At 37.8% G+C, this 22,424-nt stretch overlaps 1 protein-coding gene across 3 annotated transcripts in view; it reads right to left on the bottom strand.

Moving 5' to 3' along the window:
* adgb (androglobin) overlaps positions 1–22,424 on the bottom strand; it is a 47,820-nt gene that overhangs the window by 5,301 nt on the left and 20,095 nt on the right. For all 3 annotated transcript variants that reach the window (XM_047387405.1, XM_047387407.1, XM_047387408.1), the window contains 17 exons: positions 19,288–19,396; positions 18,897–19,047; positions 16,887–17,001; positions 15,452–15,619; positions 14,615–14,753; positions 14,152–14,280; positions 12,014–12,107; positions 10,988–11,119; positions 10,583–10,721; positions 10,289–10,476; positions 9,988–10,169; positions 8,487–8,605; positions 6,030–6,141; positions 3,472–3,629; positions 2,193–2,348; positions 1,969–2,053; positions 1,780–1,879 (listed from right to left, as the gene is read on the bottom strand). In XM_047387405.1, the coding sequence (XP_047243361.1) occupies positions 1,780–1,879; positions 1,969–2,053; positions 2,193–2,348; positions 3,472–3,629; positions 6,030–6,141; positions 8,487–8,605; positions 9,988–10,169; positions 10,289–10,476; positions 10,583–10,721; positions 10,988–11,119; positions 12,014–12,107; positions 14,152–14,280; positions 14,615–14,753; positions 15,452–15,619; positions 16,887–17,001; positions 18,897–19,047; positions 19,288–19,396 (2,276 nt within the window). The remainder of the gene's footprint in view (positions 1–1,779; positions 1,880–1,968; positions 2,054–2,192; positions 2,349–3,471; positions 3,630–6,029; positions 6,142–8,486; positions 8,606–9,987; positions 10,170–10,288; positions 10,477–10,582; positions 10,722–10,987; positions 11,120–12,013; positions 12,108–14,151; positions 14,281–14,614; positions 14,754–15,451; positions 15,620–16,886; positions 17,002–18,896; positions 19,048–19,287; positions 19,397–22,424) is intronic.

Below are 22,424 nucleotides of genomic sequence, written 5' to 3'. Positions count from 1 at the left end.
CTCCTTATAAGTCTATGGACTCCTTATACCACACATTTTACTTGAATGGGCTTTGCTTCGCAATCATCTCAAGGCTGTAAAAAGTCCTGTTGCTTCTACATATTTTTCCACCATACCTTTTTCCTCCACACACTTTCAGGTCGACAGCCTTCCCATTATTTGGCAGGCCATAACATAACATGTTTGTACAAAAAACTGCTTTTTTGTTGCTCATATGTAGTTTTATAGGTTTTTTGAGAAACTGAATTTTGGGGTTTTTATCTATTTGAGGGGAAGTCAAAGCCAGCAATTGCACAATTAATGAACAATGCTCCTATTATATCTCTGTTGTTGCATGAAATATTGTGTAATAAAGCTGTAGTAAAGGAATGGAAAAATGTGAATCTATGGTGTCCAGTATGTTGTCCACAAATTTGTAAGATATTAGTGCATCGCCAGTTTCAACCAGTGTCCCTGACAGACCACGTCTTGGGATCCTTCTTTGATGTCAGCAGTCATACATGCTTGGACATAGAAACACACACACCTGTAAGTGGTACAAGAGGATGGAAAAGGTGCACATTTCTTTAGAGGAACAAGCTCGTTGGGGCTCAGAAATAGCTCTCTAATTAACAGACCATAATATTATCTCATTGTCCTGGAGAGGGATGGACAACTGGAGAGGTGGAGAGAAGAAATAAAATATGGTATGTGGGAGATTAGGTAGGAACTCGTCTCTTTCAAATACTGACAAAGTCTAATGTTAAAGAACATCCAGTTTAAGATGTTATTACTTTAAGGGGGCACTGTGCCGGTCCGTTGTGGTGAAGAGAGAGCTGGGCCAAAAAGCAAAGCTCTCAATTTACCGGTCGGTCTACGTTCCTACCCTCACCTATGGCCATGAACTTTGGGTCATGACCGAAAGAACGAGATCCCGGATACAAGCGGCTGAAATGAACTTCCTCCGTAGGGTGGCCGGGCACTCCCTTAGAGACAGGGTGAGGAGCTCGGCCATCCGGGAGGGACTCAGAGTAGAGCCGCTGCTCCTCCACATCGAGAGGAGCCAGTTGAGGTGGCTCGGGCATCTATACCAGATGCCTCCTGGACGCCTTCCTCGGGAGGTGTTCCAGGCACGTCCCAGTCAGAGGAGGCCCAGGGGACGACCCAGGACACGCTGGAGGGACTATGTCTCTCGGCTGGCCTGGGAATGCCTTGGGCTCGACCCGGAGGAGCTGGAGGAGGTGTCTGCGGAGAGGGACGTCTGGGCGTCTCTGCTGAGTCTACTGCCCCCGCGACCCGGTCCCGGATAAGCAGAAAACGACGAGTACGAGTACGAGTACTTTAAGGTTGAGGCAAAATGTACAGTTATAAATATGGAAAGAGAGCAATGCTAAGACCAAACTGTGAATAGCCACCACCACTCTTTAGTCGATGCATATACAGTTATTCAAAGGTTGTTATCGCCACTGCCCTCTGGAGCAGATGCACTGCCCTTTGAAGATGGGGAAAAGTCAGGGGACATCTTTCTTCACTCCACTAATAAGAGCTAAGGTCATATAAGGGAAATTACTTTAAAAGTCTTTCAGATAGAGTTTAGTCCACTCTGTTGCTATGAAAAGGTATGTTGTCACATGTACCTATGTTGCATTATGTAGCCGGAAGCCTCAAAGACATGCACAAATGTCCAAACATTAAATTCTTCCTCTGTGAAATTAAGTCTTGGTATGTCTGAAACTGCAGTTTCCTGAAGTAGTAACAGTATGAGCAGTATTTCTAGATGCAAAAAGAGCAATAGCAGACCTGATCAAATGACTGTTGTCTATTTGACACAGCGAGGAGGCGACGGTCATTTTAACATCGGATGGACTGACATGGGTATCAGGATCAGAGCTGGATGGAGCTGCAGAAGAAGCAATGATTGGATTTAAAAGGATAAAAAGAAAGAAAAAAAAGCTAAATACATGCATTTGAGTCTTTGTAGGAAAATACCGATGTCTTTGCTTTCATCTGACGTAGCATCATTACTTTCCTTATGTAGAACCTGTTTGAGGAACCGGAAGCAGGACTGGAAAGCCTACAACATAAGAACAACATTGTCACTGTAGTGTTAAGTATGTTGAGCGCATTATGAATCAAACTTTATTTTGATTTGTGGTAGGGATTAAATATGTTTTCAATGGATTTTAAACATCTCTCTGTGTTATCTGGGCTACCTTCTCAGAGCGTCCTGGCTCAGCTGTTTCCCAAGCTTTTTTAATAGATCTAATCTGGTCAGCTCTCTCCGTATCTTTCTTTACTTCAAGACACTCTAGTTTGGTCTGGTCAGTGACGACACGCAGTGTCCAGTTTGGCTTAGTCAGGTCCAGCCTCTGTGCAAAGGTACACACACAAACAAGATAATAAAGGTCATACTCAGCCCAACAAACATAAGCTGAAGGTCATTTTTTTGCCATTTATGATGCTTATTTAATTAGAAATTCAGTCTAGGAAACAACCAGCTACCTAGTAATTAAAGATTACATGTCCTCTGTCCTGTCCTAATGTACTAAAATGAGATGATTTTAGATAATTTACTTGGAGAACATTTTGTCCTTTGCCTTTAGCAAGATTTTTCACCAAATACACACACACAGACACACAGACACTAGGAAAATTGTTTATACTGTATATAAAATTAAAACATTGGTGCATAAGAAATTCCTATTATAGAATAAATGTATCACAATGTCACTGACAAACTTACCCCACAATTCAGATAATTATAGAATCATTGTGTATGACGCGCAAAGACTCTCTTTTGATGTAATTCTCAGGTCAAATTGGTAGTTATGGGTAATGGTTTTTAGCAATATCCATCCATCCAGTTTCTATACCCGCTCCTTCCGTACAGGGTCGCGAGGGAGCTGGTAAAAGCAGGGCCATATAGAAGTGTAAACACAGAGACACTTTTTAAAACTAACTCCAAATGTTACATATGAGATTTCAGTGGTGCCCTGCGATGGACTGGCGACCCCGTCTGGGTGTACCCCACCTCTTGCCCGTAGACCGCTGAAGATAGGCACGAGCTCCCCAGTGACTCTGTATGGAAGAATCAGGTAAATAAATTGGATGGATGAATGGATGGATGGATGGATATTTTAGTGGACTAAGTGAAAATATAATTTCAGTACATGTTGTGCAGCTTGGTATCTGTGATCAAAAACAGACATACACACCCCTACAGCTCAAATTACTTTGTTTTAGTCCCAAACAAAAAGTATTTTGCCTTATCCAAGGGTGCTCAGGAAACTGACTAACCATAAAAGATGGGTGCTGCTTTCAGTCAGCCTCATATTTAGCACTTCAATAACACTATCTGATATAAAATAAGCTACTAAAATTATTTAAGTTATTATTAATAAATGTAAGTAAGCAGATAAACATCGGCCTTACTTTGTAGGAGTGTTTTGGTGGTTTATGGTTTTTTGCCACTGTGTATTTGTAAAACATTACCGTATCCTGCTTGGGACCAGATTTGGGGAAAGCAGCTGGCTTCCCTTTCTGCTTGTCACCTTCACCTTTTCGGCTTGTTTTCTGTGTGTCAGGCTTGTTTCCATCGTGGCTTGATGTGCTGATCGTAGATGAAGACTTTAAATCTTCATGCTTGAACACTACATGTTAAGACAGAGAGAAAGCTTGTTTTCTTTTGTCTGTTGTTATTTTAACATTATCTTAACTAGAGTTATTTAAATTCAAGGTACATATGAAAATTATTAGTAATTATCAAAAAAATGCCTCAGGGCTTAAGGAAATGTAAATGTTTTAATATATAACATGCTGGACTAGTTTGCAAAGTCCTTTAATCCAGTATTAAACTGTTATTTTTTAGGTCTTGTTTAAACAAATATAGCTCATTGACAGAATGTGATATGCAGCAAAATCATTGCATGTGTTGTGCACTCAAATGTGTGCTAGATGGCGCTGCTGCACTTTAAAGCTAACACTAACGCACTTCCAAGCTTAGATGAAGTAAATCTTACTGTTTTAACAACAAGGCATGATGACCCATTGTTTTGCTCACTTCCTGCCAATCTCTCTGAAGCACTTATAGATAGATACTTCTTCTATAACTGTAGAAATCTGCTGCTCTAACTGGACCTACAATCAAATATAACATCGTTTTTTAAAATATGTATATGTGAACTTATGTTTTATTGCTAACAGCTACTGTTGGAAGCTAAATGTTTTCATGGCATATTAAAAGGAACATCTTTGATATATAATATTGTGAATGTGCCAAACACATGCAGTACAGTGTTTTGCATCATGTTAGAAAACTTGTAAAAAAAGGTTCAAAGCTTTGCACGGCATGCACTACATGTGTATCTGTGTAGCGTGATGGGAGCATGATCAAGGGCACAGTCCCACCACTGAGACAGAGTTAAACTGGGTGAAATTAATCCAGTCTTCTGCTTGGATATTTCCCTGGGCACCAGGGGGCAAGAGCCAACTTCATCTGACATCCCATTGACCCATTTTTACAAAATTATCTGAAGAACAGAGGGGCTTTTTGTAGAATGACCCATCCATTGATACATGTAGAAGCCTGATGGTAAAATCCTGAACATTCTCAGATAGCATACATCATAACGATATACTATGTGTAAGCATTCAGCAATTTAAATGAAAGAACAAAGAAATTGTCTTGATACAGTATAAGTTATTCGCTTAAGCAACGTGCTTTTCTGGCTACCCTAGGAGCTTCAAATACCAATTAAAAAAACTATATTCATTGTTTGATATTATATTACATGAGATATAACATATTGTACTGTCATATCCTATTATGCTACAATATATGACATTGTAATACATTCTATCATATATGTTTGAGACTATAGCTTGAGTTGAGAGCAGGTGGCACATTCCAATCCCTTTTGAACAAATAAAATTATCAGATTTATCCATCGCAATATTGCCTGTGAATATGACTTTGCCTTCTGTGACTCGCTAAAAACCATATTCAAATTGTTGGTCTTTTATGTGGGTTATGTCTCTTTATGAAAATACACATAACCTTTTTTGTCTTACTGTCTGACATGTAATCAGACAAACCTTTTCATGTTTTATGTCAGTTACGATTGCCAAAAAGAGTGGCTTCAATGTTTGCTAATCCTTCAAGGGACAAAGACCTTAATATTAGGGGAAATATGTGGAAGCTTGTGGAGGCTTGTGCGAACAAGGCAGTCTGAAAACCTGATTCAGCTGCATCAATTCTGGGAGCAGACATAGGCAAAGAATTCCAGCAGACAATTGTGAAAACTATTTGGAAGGAGACCCAAAACTCCTGATCCAAGTCATAAAGCAATTCTACCTAATATTAATTTATGTAAACATCTGACTTTAAAGAAAGGAATACAAATAATTTATCTGGCATTTACCAAGTAGGACTAGTTATTTTAAAATCATTTTTAAGATATCCAAAAAAAGGAAAATAATGTTCTGTATATTTTCAATCAGTGTATGTAACTATCTGGTTTCAACTGAGTACAGCTGAAACCAGAGGAGTTTAAAACAACATTTTTTAATGATGTTATCTAATGGGTAAAATTAGAAATGCAAGGCCTGTAGGCCAAGATCACTGAAACAGAGATCACCCTGCATTCGGAAAAATGTATTTATCTGGTTTGCATTACGATTACCATTACAGGCTTTTGGCAAGCACATAAAAAACCTCAGAATGCCTATGCTCTAACACTGCTTTCTGGGTATCAATCACATTTCAAAGCAAAGAAAGAATAAGATGTACAAGAGCAAGATGGTGAGAAAACAGAAAGAAATTAAGAACCCGAGGCCAATATGCTGACAAATTGTTTAATGCAAAATGCAGGGCTCATTTGCCATTTATAGGCACTTATATCAGGGGCCATATGAGTCATGTGGAATGCATAATAAGAGCTTAATGTTCAGATCAAGATTTACTTGAGAGCGACTTGTTTTTTTTAGGTACCCTGGGGGCTATGGCTGAGTGTTTGATGTGGCAGCTAGATGGCTTTGTTTATGGTACGCACCTCTCATTTCATTCTTGTTCATTTCTTGTAGCATATGGACAAAAGCCAGCTGGGATTCATCCAAATTCCAGTTGCCACAATGTATCTTTGCTTGCACCACATACTTATGATCCTGAGAAACATAAATTAGCAAAGAATACATTCAACATCAACCTTTCAATATATAAACAAAAAGTGCACACAGTACAAAATGGATACATTTATGCAACATACAGCTGAATAAACATAAAGTCATAAACCTTACCTATGATACAGTGATAAAGAAACTTTAACGTGCAACAGACTTAGCTTCCCTACCCCTTTTGACTTACAAGGAAAAAACCTTGTAAGCCAAGATCAAATCATGAGGGACAATCGACATTCATGAGAGTGAAAAAAAAACACAGAGCACAATCAAAAACAGAATGTTAATCATATATGGGCACATTCACGTTCTAATTATGTAATACTTTGTGTTGGTCATTCACAAAAAATCCCCAAAAATAAATTAAAGTCTGCCATTGTAACCTGTCACAATTTCAAAACAAAAAATAAAAAAACAACTTTAATGAAGCCACTGCATAGTAAAATGAAAATACAGACACCCCTTTCAATATATTAGTTCTTTCTAAAATAGTGTTCACATACTGTCTAATCTCATTTTGGTTTCTCTTGAAAAGAAAGCAATGTAACTGCACAAAATTTATCTCATTTTAGTCATTAAATGAACGATGTCAAGAAAAATATTTTTTCGCTAAAGAAAAAGTTTGGACACCCTTCCTTCTAACAGGTAGTCTTACCCACTTTGAAGTAACTTCGGTGAAATGTTTCTTGTAGCCATCTCCTAGTCTCTGACATCAGTCCTTGTTTTGAGCTGTATGATGTTTCAGGAGTTTCTTGCATGTACAGCCTATTTTAAATCAGCCCACAGCATCTCAATGAGATCAAGATCTGGGCTTTGACTCAACCCAGGACGTTCCATTTCTTCATTCACAAGAAGTCCCTGGTGGACTTACTGGTATGTTTTGGGACACTGTCATGTTGCAAGGTCCAGCTCTGCTTCAGCTTTGTTTTTTACAGATGGCCCTGCTGCAAACCCTCAAACAACTCCATGCTTCAAATATAGCATGAGTCGTTTCCTGGATTGCTTCATTCGATTGATGTCATGTTCTCTGTTCTAGCATCCAAATAATTCCATTTTAGATGAATCTGTCCAAAGAACATTATTCCAGAGGTCTTTGTCTATTATCTCTCTGGCAAACATGTTTTTTTCTTAGAGACCAAAGGTTTCCTTCTTGCACACCTTCCATGGAAGTTAAACTTGTGCAGTCTCTTTGTGATTGTGCAGGCATGCAGTTTTATCACTAGGAGCGGGAGCATGCTGATGGTCCTGTGATTACATTTTAGAGTTCATGGGGACTTCTTTTAGCATCTTGCAGTCTACTTTCAGGGTGCACTTCCTAGGACAGGCAGACCTGGGCATACTGTTAGTTATTTTAAAGGGCCTCAACTTGTAAACCGTGTTCTATGCATGGCTGATTTCTAATTCTCTTTGAGACTTCTTTAAATCCTTAAGCTTGTGAGCTATTTCAATCCTCTATCTGATAGCCTCAGATAGCTCTTAAAATTGTAATTGAAATTGTCAGTATTGTTACAGTTGATAAATGTCTACATGCACAATATGCTAAATAAACACACAGGCTGTCATAGGGTATCCTATGTTTTCACACAACTGTATGTATATGTAATGGACTGATTACGCTAAAGGGATGTTTACAGTAAAAATCACTAGTAACATTTATTCTGTGTGGTCCTGTCCCTTAATCACTGTAGGTTTGCTCTAAGTCTTGATTGATTCAAAGTCTGGATCAATAGCTGTTTGATTACGCTGGTTCCTGGTCTGATGGTCAGCTGGTCTACTGGATCTGACATGATCTGTATCAGTAGGTACTTTTTGAAGAGTTTAGAGAATAATTGGCTAATAATATACACATTTTCTACCAATATAAAAATCAGGGATGCTAAATTTCCTGCTGTAACTGCAAAATTTAAATCCATTTATTGTTAATGTAAAAACCTTGAAATAATGGTTTGTTTGTGATGCATAGCCGGTTTGTAATTTCAGAAATATGATGTAAACCTGTGATGGTCTACAATTACAGAACATACCTGTTGTTATCTTCTTGCAATTAATCATTGGTATTTTGCTGTCCATAGCAAATACTGAAAAGTCACACAGTCACAACAAAAACACTCCTCCAGATTCTGCTGCCTGTTTTTGTCAGATCTTCACTGTGTCAATGTGTGTGGGTGAATGTAAATCAGTATGTGCGTGCATGCTTACAAATTAGGCGTTATCTAGCAGGAAGCAAAGGCAAAACTGATATGGACAGGCAGCAACTAACTGGCTGAGAAGGATCAGCACAGAAATTGAGAAGAGTTATGTGTAATCAATGAAACAGTAGTGTTTGTGGGTACCTGGCTGTGGTCAGATGAGATGTCTGATCTTATAGCTGCGTTGTGTGTACCGTCTCTTTGCTGGTGAGTGTCCTGGTAGGAGGATGTAATTTCTTTGTTTTCATCTGCACAACTGGGGTCTGTAATACAAAGTTCACATGTGTTTATACCTGGGATGCTGAAGAGAAAATTTCCACAGTCTGTCCACTGATAAGAGCACAAAAGCCAACAGAACCAGCATACTGATGCAACAAGTGTAGGTCTCCAGGGTGACAGAAAAATCAGGAAACTGCAGCCTCGGGGACTGAGCACTCAATACAAACCAATAACATTTGCTGCAGCTGTATTAGTATGGAAATTGTTTACATTATTTACCTGCAGAATCTTCCAAAATGAATCATTCAAATTACAGAAGCAAGGTTTTCATTTTGAGATATTACTGACTGAAAAGGTGGATGTGGCTAAACGAATAATTAAGTGCAAAATAAAGGAAGAGGCTTTAAAAAGCTCAGAACGGTATTCTGAGATGTATAACATAAACTGAGGTATAGCATTTTTTTGTAGAGAATACTTCCACAATTTGTTCTGAAAAAATAAAATTCATTACTATGATAAAACAACAGGAAACAAAAATAAGGCAGAGTAGTTGAACCTAACAATTTTTACAAAACATTTTTTTCTAGAGCTCCGAAAGTGTCTGGCACAACTTCACCAACTCCCAAGGTGCATGGAGAGGGTCTGTTAATAAAGTTGTTTCCCAGTACTTTAAGTACTGGGAAACAACTTCAACTCACCAAAACCTTTTTCTAAAAAGTCGATATAATTAAATATTGACACATTTATATTCACTCAGTTTACTATGGAAAAATATTTTGAAAAAATTTACATCGAGAGAAAATCATGACTTATGATATATTTACCATGTACATTGCCTTGCAAATGTATTCACATCCCTTCAACTTTTTCACATTTTGCATGTAGATCAAACTCAGTCAGATTAGCAGAACCAACAGCTTAAATGTTTGACACAATTTTGGCCTCTGGGCTGCTTCTGTGATTAACAGTATCCTTGCCCACTTGTTGATTTTAGGTGGACGGCCGTGTTTTGGTTGGTTTGCAGTTGCCATACTGCATCAATTGGGGGAAGATGTTCATACACTGGGATATTATTTTATAGCCTAACCTAACACTGCATCAAATATGTCCACAACTTTATCACGTAACTTCATCCCTGACCTGTCTGCTATGTTTCTTGGTCTTCATGAGGCTGTTTGTTCAATAATGTTCTCTAGCAAACCTTTGAAGCCTTTACAGAACAGTCTGATTTATACTGAGATTAAATTACACACAAGTTGACTCTATTTACTGATCACAAACTCCTGAAGGCAACTAGTGTTGCAACTTTACAAAATGTGAACAAGTTAAAGGTGTATAAATACCTTGACAAGGCGTCGTAACTTAACTTCATAAATCTTTCACATACTACACAAGGTTTTAATAAAAAATACTTAAGCCAGTGTACCTAATGAGTTCTGACGTTTGTTGGCCAGGAAGAAAAATACAGGAAGTACAACAAAGCCCATTCCAATGTTACCAGCCACCTCCTTCTCCTTGTCCAGGACAGACAGGCGTATCAAGACATGGGGGTCAGACGTTTCAAACTGAATTGTGCCCAGGACATCTGTCATCACCTGAACACAGTAACTGTAGGACATTTTCAGATAATCATAGCTATAAATAGTGTTAGAGGATCATTAACTTTGACCTGTCCATACTTTCTTTAGTAAATATAAATAAATATTAAATATAATTTGTCTTCTCACCGGCATATGAGATTTTTGTTATTGGGAATGTAATAATCTTGGAATTCCTTCACTGAAAATGTGCTGACAGGAGTTTCACGGGACAGTTTCGGAAGTGGTTCTTTTGAACTAATCAACCGCATCCTCCACTTGGCATAACTGGCAGGAATGTCAGGTTTGATTACCTCTGCAACAAACGTATAACCAAGCTGTACCAAAAATAAACAAAAACAAATCATACAACTTATCACAACACAACATTTATTTTCTGATACGTTGAGAAGGAAGGTGGAACGAATTCCCATATCCACAGACCTTGTTGGGTTTATAAACATGAGGGAGCATCTCGACCTCCTCTCCCGTATCATTGTTTACAACATGCAGACAACAGTTAGGAACTGGAGAAAAGACTCTCAGTACCAGCAGCATCTCCTCTGGAACAAGAAGCACCTCTCTATATGAACAACGAAATGAAGTGGTCAGCTACAGATACAATTTAGCTTGTCAAGTGTTAAAGTTAAAAGAGTTGTGACGAGAATCAGGCAATTTTTCAGCTCGACTGGCACTAATTGATGATCGATTGGTTGGAAACTAAAAACACCCTAAGGTGTGGACACCTTTAAGAGTGCAGGGGTTTAAGCAAGAAAAAAAGTTATTTAAGGTTGATAGGGAACTGTTTAACTTCAAAACATAATCTTTAAACTATATTTGTTCTTTAACCTGAAGACCAAACCCCAGGAGTGGGCTGTCCCCTGAAAAGAGACTGAGTAATCAGCAAAGGTGATTCTTGTCGATTCATCCTGCAGACAGGAGTAGAGTTCTCCCTTCTTCTCAGAATTATTAATGATGTATCTGGACAGAAAAGATAGAAGTCAGAGAACATAAAAAAAAATCAGATTTAAAATTAAATTGTATACATTATACGCTTTAACAGAAAACACACTAACTGTACATGAATAAAAAACTACACCGGAAAAGGGGAGATGCAGTTTTTGCCTCTCAGCATGAAGTAGTGATTCTGTCAGCTAAGACAAACACATGCTCAAAGGTTGACAACCCCCAACAAATCCCCCCCTCTGCCCTTCATACACACATTGACAGAGTTTTCAGTCTTCATGCACATATATACATCCCCAGGCAGCAGGTCATGCGACAGACGCTGCAAGCTGATTGGTACGGCGTGAGTATAAACAGCAGATGGTACCACTGGGAAAAGATGGAACACAATGTGGAAAATACTCCCTGCATGGCCCCCACAGGCTGCCACCGCCAGGAGAGGGAGCAGGCTCTGGGTATGCAGTGCATCAGAGGCAAAGCATATGACCACACAGTCTACACAGGACTGGCAAAGAGCAGAAGCAGGAATGCTTTTATATTCTCTCAAATAGTGTTATGTGTGTCTCCAAATGTCCACAGACACAAATGCTAAGCATTTATACAGGTATATCTCAGTAAATTGGAGTATAGGTTCTGATGAAGCTCATTTGGAAAAGTACCTTCTAAAAATAACCTCTAAGCAAGTATTTAACATACTTTTCATTAAGCCCACATTTATGTTTTTTTATTAGTTTGATGTAATATTTTAAGCTGTTAGGAAAATAAAAGTTGTGTTTTCATTAACTATAAGCGGAAAATCATCGTAATTAACATGAACAGAGTCTTGAAAACATCAGTCTGCATAAATAATCTATAAAATGTGTTTAACTTTGTGAACTGAGTTACTGAAATAATTTAACTTTTATTTACCGTAGCAAGATGGCAGCATGTTTGTCTGCATCTGATTGAATCTTCAACCACATATCTGAAAGGATCTTGGAAGCATGAAGGTTTTCCTTTGTTCCTGAATCACATGAGCATACAAAAACACAAAAAGGAAAAGCAGCAACTATTAAGGCTAAAAGACAATACATGTTTTTGTCAAACATGTGAAATAATTATTTGAAATGAACTAGCTCAGGGAGGGGCACAGAAACTGAAAGTTTTTTTTGTGGGTTTTTCTATTTTTGTTTATTTTCTTTTTTCTTTTTAGTTTTAGTTTTTCTCAAGAGGGTATTGTTCTTTACTTGATGTTTCTCTTGCTTTTAATCTTTCTATCATTTGTTTTATTGTGTTACATCACTTATTTAGTGAACAATTTGATATTTCAATCTTGCTTTTTGCCCTCCCTGCTAACCAAACACATTGTATTTTCTTGCCCCCACACCTACAATCCATTATTTATTACCTGTTCTGTGTGTAAAAAACTACGTTTTTAGTTATTTTTTCAGATATAGACGAGGACCGATTTGATGGCATCCCTAACAAATATGCAAAAAGATTTCAAATAAATCAATCTTTTACTGCAGTAGCATAATCTAAAAAAATACAGCCTTTAATTTGAGTATATTTATTTAGCTGAAAAAAAAATTATTAGTTTTTTGCAAAATCACTGGTAGCATAATTGCTCATACTCCCAACAATCTCTTTAAAAGATTTAGCAGGATAAAAATTATTCCCACCTTAAAACATCTTTTAAGATTCACCTGAAAGGTACACATTTTGACATTTTTTTTTTTTTTTACTATTGGCATGTGATAAACCAGTCCTTATAAACCTTTGCCAGGACTTCTTGTTATTTCCTACTCCCTCAAATGGTCACATTTTAAAACTAAATGTCAGAATGTGCCATGGCTGGGTATCTGCCTTACAAAAAAGAGAGCAATAGAGAGAAAAATGCATACAAGAAAGTGGTAAGAAAACAATTAAGCATGACAGTCCAGTTTTCTACAGATCAAGCAGCTAAGCCTGAGTGTGTGGAGGTTTGCTCAGGTTAATTGCATTTAACCACTATCAGCATTTACTAGCAGTGCTGGCCGATTCTATAACGATGTAAGTATTTTTGTAAGCATTTTAGATGGCTCCAACCACATGTCAAGTTCTTTTTTTTTAAAGTAAAGCCTCATGGAAGCAATAGAAGTTTTGTTTTGACACTGTCGCATGTCATGCCTGGAGTTGGCAAAACTAGCCTTAGGCAACTGAGATAAAAAGCAAAACCTCCAGTTTTCTCATCAATCTGCAGAAGCAGGGTGTCTCATATTCTGTATTCTACTCCTTTTCATAAAACATATGTATTGATCAACTGACTTTGATTATAACATATAATTGGGATCAAACTGCACTGTATGCAATATGATCTGAATGTGACTGTATGATTGCACCATATTGGAATGAACTGGATTAATATGAACTAAATATGGAGAGAATTGGATTTTATATCCCTCAGTGCTGTGGACCAGTGTGTAGAGTTGTCAACCTGCAATCCGAAATTTGTGGCTTCAGTTGAAGCTTCTTTCTGCCACATGTTAATGTGTCCCTGAGCATGGCACTTAACCTCAAGTTGTGCACCATTGTGAATGTGATTAGCTAAATGTTGCTCTAGCTTAAAGCGCATTGAGTGGTCAGTATGACTAAAAAAAGAGATATATAAATTCAGACCATTTACTCATTGAATTGGACCTGTTAAGTGGCTTAAAATGACATTTGGTAGTTTACACACAGCAAGTGGAACTAAATATCCACTTTTATAAAATAAGAGAGCTGTGTACAGTTACGAAACTATGAACTGGTTCACTGTCTTGTCCTCCAGTTTTCTTTAGTGTGTCACTGATGAACAATTTGCATGAATGTGTTGCATGCACCTGTGTGTTCTCATGTCATTATTTATCAATCTCCTGTCTGTAACCACTAACAGAGCTCTGTCATGGTGTATTGGTGCAGTCTTTCCATTACGTGTGCTTATGCTTTGTAGCTCAGTTTAATAAATCAAGTGAATTTAAACACTGCAGGCAATTGTATGTTTCTCTTCATTCAATGCATGTTTCTAATATAATTATGTACACGCTTACCAGGTTTTAAGGCATTAAGCCTCCCTCGCACCAAGTGCCCTCTAAATCCAGCCTGAAGAATGATGGCTGCCTGGATTTCTTTGTCTGTTGGCTCACTGTCTTCCCACATTTCAGATGGCTTTGTATCTGCTACAAACAGCAGAGAGAGAGAGAAAAAACCAATACATAAAACATATCAAAACTGTGATAGAAAATTGATTAATGTAATTTAATTACAACCTTTGCAATATATGTATTGTTCTGCAATAGGTTCCCTTTGGCAGGTCTCACATTAGGACTAAATTTACAGATTATAGCAAATATGTGTGCAGTTTTAATGAAAGGAAACAAAATATAGCTTTGTGTGGATTTAAAGTTAAACAGCTGTTGCAAAAATAAGCTGCAAGGCTGCATGTTATAATTGTGAAATACAAACATATGCACATAAATGCACTATATTTGTAAATATAAAAATGAGGCCTACATGTCGGAGCTGATATCTCTGGATCAGAGGCCAAGAGTGAGGGGTCACCAGTAAGGGCTTGAAGTGCAAAGTGTTCCTTTGATGTCAGCTTTCTGCCCAGGGCCTCACAAACCATGTGGTAAACTGCTGAGTTAAACACCTTTGTTTCCAGTACACACACACACACACACACACATAAACAAGTAGTTGCATACACACATAACAACATAAACTTTACAACATTGTAACTATGTGAGAACAATAGGTGATGTTTACATAAAACACATTCACGAGCTATTGGACTAATACTTCTCATGGTCACCAGGAATTAAGCTAATTAATAATTACCTTGCAATACTCATTTCTAAAAGCCTCATTTCAGCAATTTCTGCATAAGAAATCTTGTGTATACGTGAAACAAACTTACAATTGGTTCTCTTTTACAATTACTAGATCTTGGTAGATTATATTTTTTACACAGATATTTACATAATTTATTAGTCTTTCTCTAATATACAGAAGAATAACCTTACCGGTGAGTTAATTATTCACATTAACACTTTAGGTTGCATACAGCAGATATCACAAGCAAATGACAAACAATACGAGTCTAACAACAACAAACATGACAATTACATAAAGATTGTCACAATTATTTTCATCAACCAAAATTATAGTTGTTTATAATTGTTTATTGTGACAGCCAAACTCGCATCACTAATTATGTTTTCACACTTGAGATGTTCAGCCCAGCATTTTGGGCTAGAGCTTCTCTGCACCAGCTGTACGTATGTAACGCACAATAAGATAATTTTCTGTATGGTGTTGTTTCAATGTTGCATTATGATCACAACTTACCTTTTGGTGTTTCCATCTCCCTGTGCTGGAGCTGATGCTGTGGGGGCAATGAGTCTCTTCCAGAGTCTCTCTGAGTGACGGCAACTTCTGCTCATCACTAAAGCAAGCAACCATGCTGGACAAGGTCCTGAATATGGCCAAGGCCTGCTCAGTGAAGCGAACACTTTCCTGTTAAGGCAGAAAGGCAGTATATGTTTTTATTTACTGCTGTCAGAGAAACAGAATGAAACTAAACTTGCTGCAAATGGTTCTGAAAACACAGCAGGGAAATAGAAGTTTGAACTGTCAACTGTCCTGGAAAACAGAAAAAACTAATTCTCCAACAGAGACATGAGAAAGTATGGAGAAAGCTGGAGGAAAATTGAATTGAAATATGTTTTAGTGAAAACATTGCAAAAGAAACTCTTCTTTAATAATGGTTTAAACAAAGTCTGTTTTATCTGTCAGGATCTGCCATTTTGGGTTTTTTGATTTACTTTTCTTAACCAGGTGTTTTCTGTTCATCCAGGTCATTAGATTACTTCTGTTAGTTAATTCTTCCTAGATTCTTGTGTTTCATGAGTTTATTGACATTTTCCTATAGGTCTGTTTTTCCCTTGGTTTTGTTATTTTGTCTGGTTTCCTTGTTTTCTGTTCAGTTCCTCATGTCCCTGCCTTTCCTCTACTCATTAGTTTAAAAAGACACATTCCCCTCAGTCTCTAAACCTGTGTCATGTTTCCCCTGATTACCTGTCTCCCTGTTTCATTGGTTCATACTCCACGTCCCTCACTATATTAGCTTCCTGGTTTACATTGTTTCTTGCTGGTTCCTCTCATTAACTACCCTCTATCTTCCTGAGTTCTTCCTTATGGTTTATTTTCTGTTTGCCCCCTGAACCTGTTCTCTTTGAATGACCTGACTGTACTCGGTACTCTGCCTGCCTGTCTGTAAGTCTGTGTGCATCTAGAATATTAAAACCTAATTTACTTACCATGTTCTGCACTCTGGTCCTACCTCCAAACCCTCGACCATGACATTATCCAGTTTTTTCTCTTTGTTTCATTGTTTTTTGACAAAGGAACTAAAAAATATTGCTCAATATTGCTGTGGAAGATGTTAATAAACTATGTGCTTGTCAGTTCACTTTCAATTACCCCACAGATGGACAACAAAGGACATTTCTATTCTATTTTGTGGTTATAACTGGATCACTATGATTTTCTTAGAGCCCTTTCAATCTGGTAAAATATTTGTGACAGCAATATACTCTGTCTTTCTCAAATTTTTACTAAATAATTTCAAGTCTTATTAACCGGTCAAAATTTACACACATTAGAAATAAACAAAAACATTTTGGGATGGCTGAATTTTACCAGGAAAACAAAATAAAATGACAGATATATTGTCCACTTGAATCACCAACATAGTCAGCTGTTAACAACAGTTCTCGTCCACCTTTGTAAGGTAGGGCATGATGGTTTCTTCATCTCCTAAGATGAACTGTGTCTTGCTGCACAGGTGGATGTGGTAGCCTAGAGTCCCATGTGCGTGAAGGCAAAACACATGGCGCCTGAAAGGGGAGAGAAGTGACAAGATACATTTTTAAAACAGGTTGTTGCTGTCCAGATTATTTACTAAACCGACTATAAAGACTTAATTTAACATGTCCTTCCATAGGCAATTTCCATTAAGGCACTCTAATAACAAAATCCATACACTGTCAACACCCGCTTGAAGGGTCACAGGGTAACCCTCACTAAATGAGATGAGGGGTACATCGAGGACAGGAGGCCAGTCCATCACAGGTCAAACAGCCATACCTAAGGGCTATTTTAGAGTAGTCAATTAACCTAACAGTTATGTTTCTGGACAGTGGGAAAAGGCCAGAGTGCCCAGACATGACCTACAAATGCATGGGGAGAATATGCAGAAATTGCCCAGGCCAGGATCTCCCTTCTGTGAGACAACAGTGCTAACCACTGCACCACTGGGCAGCCCTATAAACACAATATATTATAATTACTGCTAACTTTTTTATTGATCCAAATGATTTTATTAGATTTTTAATAGATCTTTTCTAGAATAAAGTTGTATTTTCAGGCTTCCTACACATTGACCCAACAATATTTAATTTGGCTTCTTATTAGGCAAAGTTACTAAGGGACATTTCATACTTTTTTCCTATTTGTTCTCAGATCAGCTCTAGTTTAGTGACAGGTGTAAGTGTAACAATATGGTCTAGATTATTTTACACTAAATACAGACGTTTTAAAGCTTGATACCTTTATTATGTTCATAAAATTTCAAGTTGTTATGAAGTACATTTAAGGAAAACATTTTATTTAAATTGAACTCAGTTTAATAGTTACTTTATTTCTTAATAATATTTTTTTAATTACTTTTACCTTTTTGCTTATTTTTTTATTGATTTAAAATGTCATCATGCTCCAGATAATAAAATAAGAAAAAACATCTGGGAATCTAAATATATCTTTCTACACTAACTTTTTATTTATCATACTTATCCATGGATGAAAAATTTTCAAAACAAATTTTATACTTACCAAAACTGAGTAGTAACCCTATTTTACGTTTTTTCCCCACATGTTTTAGATAGATTCACTGCTTTCTTGTAAAAAGTACTATATATTTCTATGTTTCTCTGTGCTAATTAGTGGGTCAATTGGTCAGGAGTGCTCTAGCCATTAGCTCGGTCTGCTAAGTGCCCAGCTCTGTTCAAAGGGACTGGATCAGACATAAGAACATTAAATTCTGCTACCCTGGGCCCATTAGCTTTATACAATTCAGCCATCGCAGTATAAGTCAAGGGTGGGCAGTGAAGCAATGCTGGGGCTGTAGAAGCAAAAAAAGAAGGAAATAAAGAACAGGGGAAAAGGATAAAGAATATGGGAGACAAGATGTTTGAAACAAAGATGCGATGACAGAAAATGCTATTACAAAAGAGCATGATAACAGTTCACTGGAGAGGAAGCATTACGGGGCATTGTCAGTTGAGTGCCGTGTGTGATTATGGCTCAGCAGTAATTGCAATGTTTGCACACTTGCACCTGACCCCAAAAACTAGGACCTCTCCTTCTAGGCCAAAGTATTGCCATTAATAGAGACTAGGACAGATACTCCTTGCTGCTTTTCAGGACAACTATTGTGGGAAGGTTTCCTCTGCTCACATTAGCTTTTTCAATGAGTGTAAACCCCCTAAAAAGAGTGAATATTATATTTTATTAAAAACATCAAAACAAAGAAGGAAAAAGGTTAATCTTATGGAAAAAAAATTAATTATACTGTTATTTCTTTTGATTGGATGTACAATCTTATGTGTAATATTAAAATATTACTGTTTAGTAAATCCAGTACTTATTAATTGATACAACTGAGAGATGGCCTAGACTTTCATTTTCATAAGTGCAATTAAAAAAATTGAACAGTTTAACAATTCAGTCCTACCCTGCTGGTAAGCTAAGCATATCTGCCTTTGAGTAGGTGGTCTTGATGGTGAGAACTGGAAGCTGAGACTGCCTGCTTGTCCAGGAGTGAGGTTGAATAAGTAGTACTGCAGATCTGTGTACACCAGATAACTGTTTCTCTACATGAGATGCTGAAATGGGAAGGAATAAAAGTACAATGATTGTCAAATTTCAATAATTCTCAGTTACAAAATGTGAATGTAGTTAAGTGCCAGCATGATAATTTATTTGATTCATATTCCAAGTATTTTAACTGTAACTGATATATAGATAATGCCAAAAGATGACTACTGTTGCTGGTAAGCCAAGCTTCTTACAAAAACTCCACAGAAAATTATTCAGCGTGTGTTTGTGTGCAGATAATCCCTTACTCTCTTCACCCATATCTCCCCAGGGAAGAAGGGCAGACAAACTGGTGAGGATCTGGGAAGGTTGCAGGGAGTCGACATATAGATAGGAAGTCCCTCTCACCTCTGAACACTGCGCCAAGAAACACACACAAGTCCACGCTGTTTTTAAATTACAGTTACAATTACAAGACTGCAAGAGAACTGGAACAAGCAAAAAAAAAAAGTTTTTTGTTGAAACACAGACATTCAAGGTAGGAGTAGCAGAAGAAAAGAAGGTGGAAATGAATTTTGAATATTTTCTCAGTGTTGTTAGGCACGTACAGTGCTGTAAAAAAAAAGTTGCATCTTTAGAACTTTCTGCTGGTTTTGTGTTATTTTGTTACACATACATGTCACAGATCATTAAGTGTTTAGTATCAAAGCCTGAGTAAATGCAACATGCAGGTTTCTAATGATAATTTAATGTATCAAGTAAAACAAGCCATCCAAACTACACTAGCTCTAAGTGAACATGTAACTTCCACATAAACCTAATAAGTGTTTGTGCTACCCTTGGCAGCAACAACTGCCATTGAGCAATATGTGATAACTGAATATGAATCTGTTCCATCTCTGTGGAGGAATACTGGCCCACTCATCTTTGCAGAATTGTTATAATTTAGCCACATTGGGGGATTAGCGGTAGAGTTGGGGTTATGCCACTGGGTTTTTAGTTTTTATGCCATCCTGAGATGGACTTGCTAGTGTGATCATCATTCTGTTGCATAACCTAAGTGAGTTTAAGATGGGCAGTCCTTCAGTGTTTTCTGGCATCTAAGAATTCATGGTTCCATCAGTTATGGCAAATCTTTCAGATCCTGAGGCAATAAAGCAACCCTAAACCATTACATTACCACCACCATTTTTGACTGTTGGTAAGATATTATTTTTCTTCAGTGCTGAGTAACTTTACGTGAAAGACACTTTCCAAAGAAATTCCACATTTATCTTTTTAGTCTAGTTTTGGGGATGAAGGGTTTTTTTGAGAAATATGAAATGGGCCTTTTTATTCCTTTTGGTTAGAAGTGGTATTGATCTAGAAAGTTTCCAATGGATGCCATTTTTGTCCAGCCTCATTCTTATTGTTGAATCATGAACACTATGTGAGGTCTCCGGTGTTTTAGATGTTGTTTGGGGTTCTGTTGTAACCTCCTGGATGAGTTGTCAATGCACTCTACGAGTAAATTTTGTTGGCCACCCAGTGCTGAGAAGGTTAACCCCTATTCCATGTTTTTTTAATTTGTGGATAATGGCTCTCACTACGATTTGCTTGAGCCCCAATGTAAATGATTTTGTTTCTTGTCTGTGCTTGGATTTCTTAAAATCGGGCATGATGTCTTGCTTTTTTAGATCTTCGAGCCTACTTAATGTTTTCAGACAGCGTCTGCTTAAGTTATATCTTGATTTTACAGTTCAGACAGTTATGCCAACACGTGGAGACTGTTCAATGACAATAAATATTATTTTTCTTCAACATCTTCTTCTTCCACTAAAATTGAAATCAGCTTCTAAAAACTGTGGTTAATCATGGTTAGGTTGAATTACCAAGTTATATTTATTAAATTTTTTATTTAACCTTTATTTAACCAGGAAAGGTCTTATTGAGATTAAAAATCTATTTTGCAAGAGCGTCCTGGCCAAGAAAGGCAGCAGCGAAGTTACATGTCGTCACAACATACAGTACAGAACAAAGGTTTGGACACACCTTCTCATTCAAAGAGTTTTCTTTATTTTCATGACTATGAATATTGTAGCTTCACACTGAAGGCATCAAAACTATGAATTAAAACATGTGGAATTATATACTGAACAAAAAAGTGTGAAACAACTGAAAATATGTCTTATATTCTAGGTTCTTCAAAGTAGCCACCTTTTGCTTTGATTACTGCTTCTCACACTCTTGGCATTCTGTTGATGAGCTTCAAGAGGTAGTCACCTGAAATGGTTTTCACTTCACAGGTGTGTCCTGTCAGGTTTAATAAGTGGTATTTCAAGCCTTATAAATGGGGTTGGGACCATCAGTTGTGTTGTGCAGGAGGTGGATACAGTACACAGCTGATAGTCCTACTGAATAGACTGTTAGAATTTGTATTATGGCAAGAAAAAAGCAGCTAAGTAAAGAAAAATGAGTGGCCATCATTACTTTAAGAAATGAAGGTCAGTCAGTCCCAACAATTGGGAAAACTTTGAAAGTGTCCCCAAGTGCAGTCGCAAAAACCATCAAGTGCTACAAAGAAACTGGCTCACATGAGGACCGCCCCAGGAAAGGAAGACCAAGAGTCACCTCTGCTGCGGACGATAAGTTCATCCGAGTCACCAGCCTCAGAAATCGCAGGTTAACAGCAGCTCAGATTAGAGAACAGGTCAATGCCACACAGAGTTCCAGCAGCAGACACATCTCTAGAACAGCTGTTAAGAGGAGACTGTGTGAATCAGGCCTTCATGGTAAAATAGCTGCTAGGAAACCACTGCTGAGGACAGGCAACAAGCAGAAGAGACTTGTTTGGGCTAAAGAACACAAGGAATGGACATTAGACCAGTGGAAATCTGTGCTTTGGTCTGATAAGTCCAAGTTTGAGATCTTTGGTTCAAACCACCGTGTCTTTGAGCGGCGCAGAAGAGGTGAACGGATGGACTCTACATGCCTGGTTCCCACCATGAAGCATGGAGGAGGAGGTGTGATGGTGTGGGGGTGCTTTGCTGGTGACACTGTTGGGGATTTATTCAAAATTGAAGGCATATTGAACCAGCATGGCTACCACAGCATCTTGCAGCGGCATGCTATTCCATCCGATTTGCATTTAGTTGGACCATCATTTATTTTTCAACAGGACAATGACCCCAAAAACACCTCCAGGCTGTGTAAGGGCTATTTGACCAAGAAGGAGAGTGATGGGTTGCTGCGCCAGATAACCTGGCCTCCACAGTCACCGGACCTGAACCCAATTCAGATGGTTTGGGGTGAGCTGGACTGCAGAGTGAAGACAAAAGGGCCAAAAAGTGCTAAGCATCTCTGGGAACTCCTTCAAGACTGTTGGAAAACCATTTCAGGTGACTACCTCTTGAAGCTCATCAACAGAATGCCAAGAGTGTGCGGAGCAGTAATCAAAGCAAAAGGT

This window comes from Girardinichthys multiradiatus, chromosome 15 (genome assembly GCF_021462225.1).
Source record: "Girardinichthys multiradiatus isolate DD_20200921_A chromosome 15, DD_fGirMul_XY1, whole genome shotgun sequence".
Taxonomy (NCBI): domain Eukaryota; kingdom Metazoa; phylum Chordata; class Actinopteri; order Cyprinodontiformes; family Goodeidae; genus Girardinichthys; species Girardinichthys multiradiatus.
This window is presented reverse-complemented; position numbering and strand designations above follow the sequence as displayed.